General features: G+C 38.8%; 2 protein-coding genes across 17 annotated transcripts in view; both read left to right on the plus strand.

The window, feature by feature from the left end:
- The window catches only part of b4galnt3b (beta-1,4-N-acetyl-galactosaminyltransferase 3b), a 33,167-nt gene extending 22,361 nt beyond the window's left edge, over window positions 1–10,806 (plus strand). The window contains exons 10-20 of the mRNA XM_088340301.1: window positions 3,542–3,676; window positions 3,751–3,860; window positions 4,030–4,130; window positions 4,818–4,885; window positions 5,405–6,227; window positions 6,297–6,562; window positions 7,449–7,602; window positions 7,705–7,777; window positions 7,855–8,008; window positions 8,076–8,202; window positions 9,851–10,806. Of these exons, the coding sequence (XP_088196427.1) occupies window positions 3,542–3,676; window positions 3,751–3,860; window positions 4,030–4,130; window positions 4,818–4,885; window positions 5,405–6,227; window positions 6,297–6,562; window positions 7,449–7,602; window positions 7,705–7,777; window positions 7,855–8,008; window positions 8,076–8,202; window positions 9,851–9,962 (2,123 nt within the window). The 3' untranslated portion in view covers window positions 9,963–10,806. The remainder of the gene's footprint in view (window positions 1–3,541; window positions 3,677–3,750; window positions 3,861–4,029; window positions 4,131–4,817; window positions 4,886–5,404; window positions 6,228–6,296; window positions 6,563–7,448; window positions 7,603–7,704; window positions 7,778–7,854; window positions 8,009–8,075; window positions 8,203–9,850) is intronic.
- Window positions 10,807–11,582: 776 nt separating this feature from the next.
- c2cd5 (C2 calcium dependent domain containing 5) overlaps window positions 11,583–12,534 on the plus strand; it is a 33,478-nt gene continuing 32,526 nt past the window's right edge. For all 16 annotated transcript variants that reach the window (XM_088340307.1, XM_088340311.1, XM_088340316.1 and 13 more), the window contains exon 1: window positions 11,583–11,876. The gene's annotated coding sequence lies outside the window, so the exon portion shown is untranslated. The remainder of the gene's footprint in view (window positions 11,877–12,534) is intronic.

The following is a 12,534-nucleotide window of genomic DNA, read 5'->3' on the forward strand; positions in this document are numbered from 1 at the left end:
TTTTGGATTACTCCAATACCAAATATGCTAATAAAAGACAAAAGAAACTTAATATGAATAAAATGATGACTCACAACACGTGGTAAGCTTTCTCTTCTGGCTTTGATCTCTTATATCTCCGGCAAAACTAACATAAAATGTGACAGAAACAAAATGAAAATAAATCCAAACAGCTTGCCAACATCATTTATCATCATGTATTTCGTTACTCCCCAAGCCTCCACAAAATGTAGTCATTTTATTCATATTTAGTTTCTTTTGTCTTTTATTAGCATACAGTGCATCTGGAAAGTATTCACAGCGCTTCACTTTTTCCACATTTTGGTATTTTACAGCCTCATTCCAAATTGTATTAATTTAATCTCTTATCTCAAAATTCTACACAAAATACTCCATTATGACAATGTGAACACGTTTTTTTTTTAACTTTTTTTTGAATTTATTAAAAATAGAAAACTAAGATATTACATTTACATAAGTATTCACAGCCTTTGCCATGAAGCTCAAAATTGAGCTCAGGTGCATCTTTTTTTCCACTGATCATCCTTGAGATCTTTCTACAGCTTAATTGAAGTCCACCTGCAGTAAATTCAGTTGATTGGACATGATTTGGAAAGGCACACACCTGTTTATATAAGGTCCCACGGTTGAGTGTGCATGTCAGAGCACAAACACCAAGCATGAAGTCAAAAGAACTGTCTGTAGACCTGCGAGACAGGATTGTCTTGAGGCACAAATCTGGGGAAGGATACAGAAAGATTTCTGCTGCTTTGAAGGTCCCAATGAGCACAGTGGCCTCCATTATTCGTAAATGGAAGACATTTGGAACCTACAGGACTCTTCTAGAGCTGGCCGGCCTTCTAAACTGAGCGATCCGGGAAGAAGGGCCTTAATCAGGGAGGTGACCAAGAACCCGATGGTCACTCTGTCAGAGCTCCAGCGTTCCTCTGTGGAGAGAGGAGAGCCTTCCAGAAGGACAACCATCTCTGCAGCAATCCACTAATCAGGCCTGTATGGTAGAGTGGCCAGACGAAAGCCACTCCTTAGTAAAAGGAACATGGAAGCCCGTCTGGAATTTTCCAAAAAGCACCTGAATGACTCTCAGACCATGAGAAACAAAATTATCTGGTCTGATGAGACAAAGATTGAACTCTTTGGTGTGAATGCCAGGCGCCATGTTTGGAGGAAACCAGGCACCGCTCATCACCAGGCCAATACCATCCCTACAGTGAAGCATGGTGGTGGCAGCATCATGCTGTGGGGATGTTTTTCAGCAGCAGGAACTGGCAGACTAGTCAGGATAGAAGGAGAAATGAATGCAGCAATATATAGTGATATCCTGGATGAAAACCTGCTCCAGAGCGCTCTTGACCTCAGGCTGGGGCGAAGGTTCATTTTTCAGCAGGACAACGACCCAAAGCACACAGCCAAGATCTCAAAAGATTGGCTTCAGAACCACTCCGTGAATGTCCTTGATAGCCCAGCCAGAGTCCAGACTTGAATCCGATCGAACATCTCTGGAGAGATCTGAAAATGGCTGTGCACAAACTTCTCACGTCCAACCTGATTGAGCTTGAGACTTATTGCAAGGAAGAATGGGAAAAACTGCCTAAAGATAGGTGTGCTAAACTTGTGGGATCATATTCAAAAAGACTTGAGGCTGTATTTTCTGCCAAAGGTGGATCAACAAAGTATTAAGCAAAGGCTGTGAATACTTATGTAAATGTTCTTTCTTAGTTTTCTATTTTTAATAAATTCAAAAAAAGTTTAAAAAAAAAAAAACTTTTTCACATTGTCATAATGGAGTATTTTGTGTAGAATTTTGAGATAAGAGATTAAATTTATACAATTTGGAATGAGGCTGTAACATAAAAAAATGTAGAAAAAGTGAAGCGCTGTGAATACTTTCCGGATGCACTGTATTTGGTATTGGAGTAATCCAAAAGTAATTGAAAGTAATCCAGTTAAAGTAACCCTACCCAACCCTGCAAACAATGACAAGCCAAGTGATGAGAAATTACATCATGCACACCACAGCAAGCAGCTGTTATCGATGATAGCATCCTCAACATGATCCTCGTTGAAATGCTCACAATTTATGCATTGTAATGCAAAGTCCATAAAGAAGGAAGAGTGTGTTAGTTAGTGACCAAGGGTGTCAGTGGTTACTTCATGGTTCTAAATGTTGAAAATGATGTTACTGGGATTTCACATTTGCATGTATTTATTGTTCCAAAGGATTATATCCATTTTAAACAACAAAAATACTTATTTTTTGCGCTTTTTCAAAGACTATTTTATACATTTGCAGGTGTATACCATGAATTGAATTTATTTGTGTTAATTGTGAAGTTATTTGACAAACAATTGGAATGTTAATGTTGATACGTGTCACTGGGTTTTCAGAATTGCAATGACTTTTTTTCCCAAAAGCTCATGTACCCTAAACAACAAAGATGCCTTTTTTTGGCGTTATAAAAAAAGAATATATCGTTGCAGTATTTGTATGTGTCACGGACCAGGAACGGAGACGGGACCCAATTGCGTTTGTTTTACTCAACTTTATTTAGAAGGAGGAAAGGACTTGCATCCACGATCCGATGATCGTCGGTCATGGGTAGCAGATAGCTGGGACGCGGAAGTGGCACTTCCATGTCGAGCGAAGGTTGTTTTTGAAAGCGAGAAAAACAGGTCGATGGCTGGGGCGGAGGAGCAAAAAACATAAACGGGTCCAGAAAAGAAGTCGGCAACGGGAATCACAGAAAACAGGGCAGGATAGAGTCGGAGAGTCATAAAAAGCTTGCCTAGCGGGTAGCATTGGTTCGCAGACAATCTGATGAGTGTTTTCAGGAAGGTGGGGAGTTTACAAAGAGTACAACAGCCAATCACGGACTGTGGCTGTTGGCGACAACGGGGCAGACTCGGGTGCCCCGCATCAGTAATCAGGACAGTATGTATTTTGTTTGTTATGTGACTAACACAGATTTTTTTTTTTTTTATGATTCATATTTTAGAATATTCTGTCTTGTGCATCATTTTCTTATTTGTCCACAAAATGTCCATATTTCAATAGAGAGGAAACTAGTAATGGATTTTTTAAAATCCGATTCACCGATTAATCGGAAAAACAGATTAATCGATTATTGAAATAATCGTTAGTTGCAGCTTGTTAAGCTGACCCCCTTAAACTTCTATGGAAATAGCCACATAATGAAAGAAATATGCAACTGGCTGGCAACCAGTTCAGGACGTCCCCTTCCCGCTGCCCGCAGATAGCTGGGATGGGCTCCAGTACCCTCTCAACCCTGGTGTGGATAAGAGTAGCGACTATGGACACCAACCTGTGAAAGCAGCGACCTCTTCATATGTCTTGGGTTGTGCAAAAAAAAAACATGATCCATTTTGTCTTTTGTCTTCAAACCACTTAAGGATCTCTCTCCATTTCTGGGTATTCTAGTTCGAGATAAATTCACCCAAAATTGGTTCCACTTTGTATTTTACGAGATGCTTGATTTTTACAGCTTTTGGCTTCTTCCCCCAGATGAGTCTGCCCTGTCTTTAAGCGACGTTGCGCACATACCGCAAACAGTCGCGAGCCACTGGCACAGCAATCCAAAGAAGCACAGCAGCACATCTCCGGACATACAAGGAGACCCGAGAGACACTTTCCACAAAGGTTCCAAGCACTTTTTTCACTGGCTGAAACGTTCTGTTTCTCTCCTTGACATCTAGCGCCATGTTTGTTCCCAGTGCCTTTGATAGATGGCAATTTCCTGCAAGGAGTTCTGCCCAACTGTTTGTACAAACCTAGCTACACCATCAAAGACTTTCCCATCACTCGATACCAAGGACTTCAATTTGTAAGTATCGTTTCTTAATTGACTGAAATTGTGCATGGCTTTCTAGATGATCAGTGCTCAAAGAGGCACTCAATTTTACAGAAAAGTTCATAAATTTCACTCGGGAAGATATGCAAATAGTAAATGTGGTGGACAATGCCTGCATAAATAATAAAACTGATTCTCCCAGGTCCACATGTCCTACGTTTATCCCAACGACTACACTCGGCTCACACATATGGAAGGAGAGAACAGCTGTTTCTACCCAGAAAACCCCAACAATATGAAAATGTGAGCAAATACATATGTTTGGGTTCATATCAGAACATTTCTATATACACTGTAGAGGAATTATTTAAATAAAAAACAATTTTATAGGTGAGCATAAATAATGGTAGAGACATACATATATTTACACAGCAGATTAAATTGAAAATTATTGAGTGTGTGCGTAAATAGTTTCAACATTCATCCTCTTCTGGTATTTAAAATGCTCACTATCTCTAGGATTTATGTCTGGGGATTGACTGGATCAGTCACAAATCACTTTTAATACCTTGAACTTAATATAATATCTGTATTAAAATAAACATACAGTAGTTATATTCAAAGGCAAACCCTAAATTGAAGAGTGAGCAAGACATTTGTGACACTTCAATGTTTGGATTGTCTTATTGTCTTATCAGTAGAGAATATCTTTCCATCTTTCACGTGTTCTAATAAATTAGCTAGCATGGAAAATGACCAGATTTAATCAAATAGAACATGTTTATTCAATTCATGGAGTATCTGTCAAAATGTCCAATGTAAGGGAAAATAAGCTAAAATATTGAGCCAAAGTACTCAGTGCTAAGAGTATTTTAAGCCCCCCCTATAAAAAAGGATTTATTAAAGGCTTTGCTAGCTTTAAAGGACCAGAAATAAGCAAGTGGATGTGATTACTGTAATTTTACATGTAAAATGTGCGACTTCTTCCAGGTTTGGCTTTTCTCGATACATGACACTTGATCGACCTGATGAGTTGGAAAAGAAAAACACAGCCAGTGGTATTTTTTTAATGTATATTTAACATACATAGTAATTTCTTTCAGTTTTTTAATATTCTTCTGTATATTTATTTTTTTCATGATTGCTCTGCCATAAATGTCTTACTCTATTGGCAGAAAATGTGGCTTATTTAAGGAAGATTTTTTTTTTAAATTAAACGACAACTTTATTTCCAAGAAACTGAAAAAAATCCTACTTGAAATCAAAATTTCATAAAATGACAGGTAGGTATAATTCTTGTTTAAGTATTATTTTATTTTTTAAGTTTTGGTACAAAATATTCCTTATAATGAGAATCATTATCTACCATCTTATGGATGCGATAATTCGGATCAATTTTAAGAAAGCGTTCTTTTTTTAAAATATCTTAAAATAATCAATATTATAATGAGTACATTTTCTGCCAATCGGTTAAGAATTTAATTTTCCATTTGCTCTTAAATTCCTCTTTTTTTTCAATTGATCTTTTTTCAATTTAAATTGGATTCCACCCCTTATATCTTTTCATTTTATGCCAGACTACAGATTCCAGAACAAAAAGTCACGCTTGAGTAAAGACTCATATCTCAGTCAGATGGAGGCCAAAGCAGTCCGGCAGAGGGGTTCTGTTCATGACTATGGGGACAATTATGACGACTACAACTTTAAAAGGAGGCAAAAGCTTTTCTTTCTGGCTTCAACTGACTCAAACGACACTTTGACAGAGTCAATTTACAGAAAGCGTCAAAAAGCTGAGATGGGTAGAGGAGCAATTCAGCGGAAGATAGTAGCTGTTCACAAAGGGCCTGTGCAAAACTCCAGGAGGCAAAAGCGATCAGCGGTAAAAGCAGAGGAGCCTCTTAATATTGCCGTGAAAGTGAAACCAAAAGGAAAGCAAAAAACAGCAAAAGGACAAACTTTTAAATCAGTGGAAAGCACAAAACGACCCAAACCCTTGTTATCCAGAAAAAAGCGTGCTCCAAAGCAAGCCCGAGCCATACAGAAAATTGTGAAAATGAACAAAACCTACATCACAACGAGCAAAATGTCTCTTCAGCCGATCACCGATGTGCCAAAGCCAACTGTAACTAAGGTTTCAAACAAGCAAGAGAGTCAGCAAGACATCGACGCTGACGCTTTATGGGAACCAGAGCATGACGAGGACCTCAACCAGGCATCTGTGTTTGACGCTGAGGTACACTGGAATCAAACCTTCCAGGTCCATCACGTGGACCTGCAGGCCATTCGCTCAGATTGGATCGACCTTCTCTGTAACATCTCAGGAAACTTACTGCTGCCCTCCCGAGACGCACTTTCAGTTGCTAAGGCTTTTTTGGCTCAACTAAACAAGAAGAATGGAAAGTGAGTGTGTCGTTAGAATAAGAAAGCATCCTAGTTGTCTAATTTGTGTGTGTTTGCGTGTGCCCGAAGCCCCTTTGCGCTGGTCCGCGTGGTTAATGTGGAAAAGCATTTGGACGGCAACCAGGGAAGCCGCTACCTACTGGAGCTGGAGCTGAAGGACAACAAGGGTCAGCTGCTGCGCCTATCGCATTACATCTATGCACCAATACGGCATCAACAGGTCCGCCTACGAAACCAGGACATAGAACGGCGCCGGTCCAAACCTCTTCTTCTGCTGTGCAACCCGGTCGGATTCCGCTGGAACCCCCTGGCCGTGATCCATTTTATAGTGCCAGGTACCTTTCCTAAAGCTTGAGCTATATAAAAAAATATATTTGGGTTCTGAGAAGGAATTCTTAGGAGTTGGGTGGGCCTGTTTTGATAATAAGTCCATTAAAAGTATGGTAAATAAAAATGAATTGAGTGAGTTGGGTGTGTCCATGTTGGCTCTGAAGTGGTATTAATTTGTGCATTATTTGAGCCCAAGTCTGCATGACAGGGTGTTTCATATTTAATTTTAGATAATGTTATTAGGTATTGTAATCCCTGACTGGAGTAAACATTTCTAAAAGGTTTGGGTCTTAAAATGGGTCGGCTATGATTTAAATGTAATTTTTGCTTTATTTGGTGTAAATGTATACACAAACTTGCATATCGTAAAGAATTTGAGTTAGATTAACTTTGAATGTCCCAATATGAAAAGGTCTTTACCCTAACCTCTTGTTTATAGTGGGGCCAGACCCGCCCATGATATGCGAAAACCTGAAAGGTACCCGCAGTCCCTGCCTGCAGCAAAATGGGTTTAAGGATAATAGATTGTGGCCGCACCAGTGCAGCTAATTTTAGGCGAAAGTAACGGCAAAAAAGAACAACGAGGTTTGATAAAAGTTCTCTCTGCCGACCTCTGCTCGCAACGATATGCGAATCGGGGACAATGGATCACAGAGTATTTTTTTAACCCTCAAAGCACTGACTCCACTAACTATGAAGCACAAACTAGCGAGGGATTGAAGTAATAATTATTTGATTCGATACATTTTTCTAAAGTTTTAAAAAATACAATCAATCAGCCCATTTTAATTATTTATCACAATCTATTGTAGAAACGAGCGAGCTAGCCAATTGTTTTCTCAAATCTTTGATTATCTGTTTACTGAGTTTCACCTGTCTGTTTTTTTTCAGTGAAAAACCAGGCTCGCTGGGTGCAGTTGCTCATTGATGACATGGCAGGCTTGTTCAAGGAGACGGGCGATGCCAACTTCAATCTTATCATCACCGACTATAACAGCACCGATATGGACGTGAGGACTGCCCTTAAGAAGTCCTCTCTTCCCAGGCAATATCCTCTAAAATATTGTTTTTCGAAAGCCACTTTTTGAGATTTCATACTGTGTCCGCCAAAAATATCCTGACGCATTGTTCCTGCGTGTTTTTTCAGGTACCAGTATGTGAAGCTGAGTGGTAACTTCGAGCGCTCTGCTGGTCTCCAAGCAGGAATCGATCTGATAGAAGTGAGCAGCCTAATCTGACAAGTTTTGACTTTGCTCTCCGGTTGAAAGATAATTTTTGTCTCTATCTGTGCCATCAGGACGACCACAGTATTGTATTTCTTTGTGACCTCCACATCCATTTTCCTTTGTCCATCTTGGATAGCATTCGTAAACACTGCATAGAGGGATTTATGGCCTTTGCGCCCATGCTGATGAGGCTTGACTGTGGGGCAACACCCTTCGAAGGCCGAGGTTTTGGAGAATTGAATGCTAGAAATACTCAGAGCATTGTTTGCTAACAACCATATTTGTGTTACAGGTTACTGGGAGGTCAACGGCTTTGGCTTATTGGGTATCTATAAATCCGATCTGGATGCGGTGGGGGGAATGAACACTGAGGAGTTCACTGACCGATGGGGAGGGGAAGACTGGGAGCTCCTTGATCGGTTTGTCAAGTTTGCTTTAAACTATACTACTTTTTAGGGTCGAGAGTTAATATCTAGTTGTTTAATGTTGCATTCGATTAGCAGAACATTTTACACACTATACCTTTAGGCAGAGATGGAGCTGCAACAAACAATGATTTATATGTCATGAGTCTTGTATTTACTGTCTTGAATATAATTGTGTCTTCATTGCAATTCCTGTACTGTCAAAGACAATGATATTAAAATGAAATACTATAGTTTCTGGACTTAAAGGCACACTGGGTTTTTAGGAACACTATCCAAAATAGTATTTTGTGAGATATTTTTCATGTCTTCAATGCCTTGGACTATTAGGCGCATGAAATAAAAACTACCTTAAAAGCTATGCACTGGATTTTAAGGCACACTTTCAGATTCCTTGCAAATTCGGTTTTTAGTTGCGCCTTACTGTCCAAAAAACACAGTAATAAAAAGCACAATTTAATTGCAATTTAGTTACTTGTTTTGCACAAAAATATTTAAAATATATCCAAAATGTGTAATCTTTTGTTTCCACAGTGAGGGTCAAAAAATGTTTACATTCAAAATGGTCACTTTAATTGAGACTCCAAAAGCAGCTTGTTTATTAAACCGTTAACACTTTAGATTCATCAATATCAATTTGTGAATATAACATCCTCATTTAAGGACTGACCAATACATCCATCCATACACTATCTGCACCACTTATCCTCAGTAGGGAGTCCATCCCAGCTATCTTCAGGCAGGGGACACAGAGACAGACAACTCACTTGCTCATTCACACGTAGGGACAATTTGGACTGGCCAATTAAAGGGACATGCATGTTTTGGAATGTGGGAGAAAAGTGGAGAAACCCACGCAAGCATGGAGAGAACATGCAAACTCCACACAGTTTGATCTAATGACCTCAGAACTGTGCCGTGGACGCGCTAACCACTCGGCCGCCGTGCTGCCCTGACCAATACAGTATTCTAGATTTTTTTTAAATGAGAAATTTACCAAATTGTTAAGTAAGAAATTTATTTTGATGGGCAAAGGTACAAATCAGTAGAAAATTGTTGTTAAACTCACAACTTGACTACTAGATGTCGCCGTATGGTAGAGTCCTACAGAAAACAACTGCCAAACAGCAAACTACGGAAACCCAAAGTGAGCGAAACGCAGCATTTTTCTTCTATTTCCCCCCGCCCCCCCCCCCCCCCCCCAAAAAAAAAAACCTTTTTCTAGGTTTCTGGGTACCTATAGAGGCTAGATGGCAGACAATCGTGTCATCTCTCTTTAGGTGAATCTCACATTAAGTAAAATAAATGCTAATTTCTCGACCTACGAGTTCTTTAAAAAATGCATTTTATAAGATAGTTAATGTATTTCTACTTATTATTTAAATCAATGTTGTTTTTTAATGAATGAAGGTGCTAAACCATGCACCGTGTCCCTTTAAGAAGCGGAAATTCTGAGTATTTGGAAAATATCTAACCAAAAAGGTATCCGATTAGTCGATTATAAAAACAGTTGCTGCCTAATTTATTGATGTATTTAACAGTTAGCTGTGAATTAAACAGTTTATTCTACTCCGTCATAACATCCCATTCCTTTTTCTAAAAAATATTTTTTTAAATGCCCTTTGCCGCTGTATTTTTGCAGGATCCTCAAAGCTGGACTAGAAGTTGAGCGGATCCACCTGCGCAATTTCTTCCATCACTACCATTCTAAACGCGGCATGTGGAACCATCGTGTGTCGTCCGAACCGACATGACCCAATCAAAAGCCAAACAAGGGCTGCGCACAGCACTTTCTACCAGCCAGCATCTGCTGCATTTCTGTTGCTACTCATCAGCACAACAGGGTGAAACGGCGTGACCAGTTTAGGTCATCGCCATGGTGATGGTACTGATAGCATCAGAGTTCTTTCACTGGATGTACAAATGACTAGAAAAGAAGGTACAAGTCAGCAGAGTTTAGTTTGCAATGCAATCCTGAAAATAATGGTATAGTGTACACCACTGAAAGGTGATTATGTGCACTACTGGACGCTACCATCGGTGGATTAGTACAACCAAATGTCTTAGCTCTTGCACATTTGTGTTTACTTCGAAAAAATGTTTTGTTTTCAGTGTGAGTTATTTGTTTGTGATGGTATAAATTATAGAATTTTTTATTTATTATGGCAAGATTTTTAGATGTACTTCACTGTATCTGCCGTGACCTCCTTTTGAATGTGCTCATCAGTCTTACATGTGCCTTATTTGTAGTAATAGAATAGTCATATCATTCTGTATTTGTGACTTCAGCTGTTAACCAAAAATGAACTAATTGTTAAACAAGAGGGTTTTGTGCCTGCGTCTTTTGTGCGTGTGATAAAAACTGTGTGGTACATGTTTTTATTTTTTTTTGATGATTTTGCATTTTCTGGTTGTTCTGGATTTTGTTAACAAGCTTTATTTTGGTACTTCTACTGACGCACAGGGCATTTCTGTAGTTGGACTGTTTATTTAGATGTGCTTTTTTATCCATATTTTCTAAAATTATATTCATTGCGATTAGTGTACACTATTTCTTGACTTTCATCCGATGTAAGAGATTTATTTTTCTCAGGGTCTTTTTTATTAACACTGCCTCGACATATTTTGCAAATAAATTGTATCTATTTAATTGTGTGTTGGTGGCCTTCGTTTGGTCTATTAATTTCACGATCACAAGCTAGATTTAAATACTCAAAACATCCTCTCATATCAGAATGCTAAAGCTCTTTTCAAACGTATTCTTCTTATTATTTTTTTTTTAAATTAAAATTGTCTTTTGTTGTCATTGTTTACAACGGGATTAGATGTGGTACTCGCGGAACATAAAAAGAATATTACAATAGAGGAAAACATTTACATTACCACATAAAGATTATTGGTGTAGTTTGTGCCGAAATTGGGTATTTTGACCACATCTAGCGCCTGTAAATAATTTGTGCTAGGGTTAATTACAATGAGGTAATGCGTTCTTGTCACAGAACAAAATTAAATAACGTTTAAAAACAATTTTATATTAGAAAACAAACAATCAATATTCATTTTAAATTATGAGCACTGGATTATATTAACAGTAAACCTAAAAAAAGAAAACAGCCAAATGACGTTCTTTTCAAGGCTTCCTTCAATTACCTTTTGAAAATAAGAATACCTATTATCCAAACCCCGTTAATATTTTTTAGGATCAACGTTATACTTTGTCTGTTCAATACACTTGGTAGTTTGTGTCTTAGTCTCTGTTTTCAAGTTTAAAATGACAAACATTTTTTGTTACACTATAAACACTGGCAGGTTAGCTTGGGAATGTAAAACTGCGTTAATGTTTTTTACGAGGTATCACAAACGCACCGCTCCAGCCTCATTCATCATGCGGCCATGCTAGCATGCAGTTATCTGATTCTAAACGATCTCAGCTAGCTCTTCCACAATAATACTATCAAAATCGTTTCTTGACGTTAAACCATCGGGTCTACTCCCAGTGTGGCATTAACCTTCTCTAATTTCTGCTCTTTGAACACACGCCTCGCGTCATGGGCGGGAGATGGACATTCGGGTTCCTGGGGCGACGGGCTGTCAACCTCGTCAATGTCCGGGAAAAGCAAATCCTCCGAGGCTCTCTGACGAGCTAATTGTGGAGTTTTAGAAACGTGGTAAGGACGAAAATTTGAAATATTGGGTGGTTCTGTACTGTACTTGGTAACAGTGACCTGAAAATGGTCGTTCGAGGTGGAGGAGTTAAGTAGCTTTTCTGGTTAGCATGGCTAGTGAGTTAGCTGACATCGAGGCTTTCATTATTAAAACGTTGTTAACAAAAATGGCATCTACATTGAAATTGAATTGAGCAAATAAAGTATCCTAGTTGGATTTGCAGAGTGCTCAGGCTTCCCGGGTTCAGCTGTCCAAAACAAATGACAGTCAAGGACTTGCAGGTGTCACATGGGTCCTCGACTTACGATGCAACGACTTCGTGAATGACGCAGTGAAAAAGTAGAAGCCAACCGACTACTAGGATTCTATTTGTTACGTCACATCTGTACGAACGCGATGTAGTATAAGTGGCACGAAAATATACACAAACGATGTCCTAATGATTATGGTAATGTGTAGCAAAATCATCGTATTGTTATTCTGAATATAATATAATATACGGTAATAGTCATATTACGTTTTATGAGTATAGTCCTTAATCACGGGAAGTCTCAAAAAGCTGTACAGACTACTATTACACCACCTCCTGATCCAAAACCTACATGAGAGCAGGGAAAAACTCAAAACTTAAGCATGAGGAAATGAAGAAACCTTGTGAAG

This window comes from Urocampus carinirostris, chromosome 7, assembly GCF_059441175.1.
Source record: "Urocampus carinirostris isolate Australia breed hairy pipefish chromosome 7, RoL_Ucar_1.0, whole genome shotgun sequence".
NCBI classification, from domain to species: Eukaryota; Metazoa; Chordata; class Actinopteri; order Syngnathiformes; family Syngnathidae; genus Urocampus; species Urocampus carinirostris.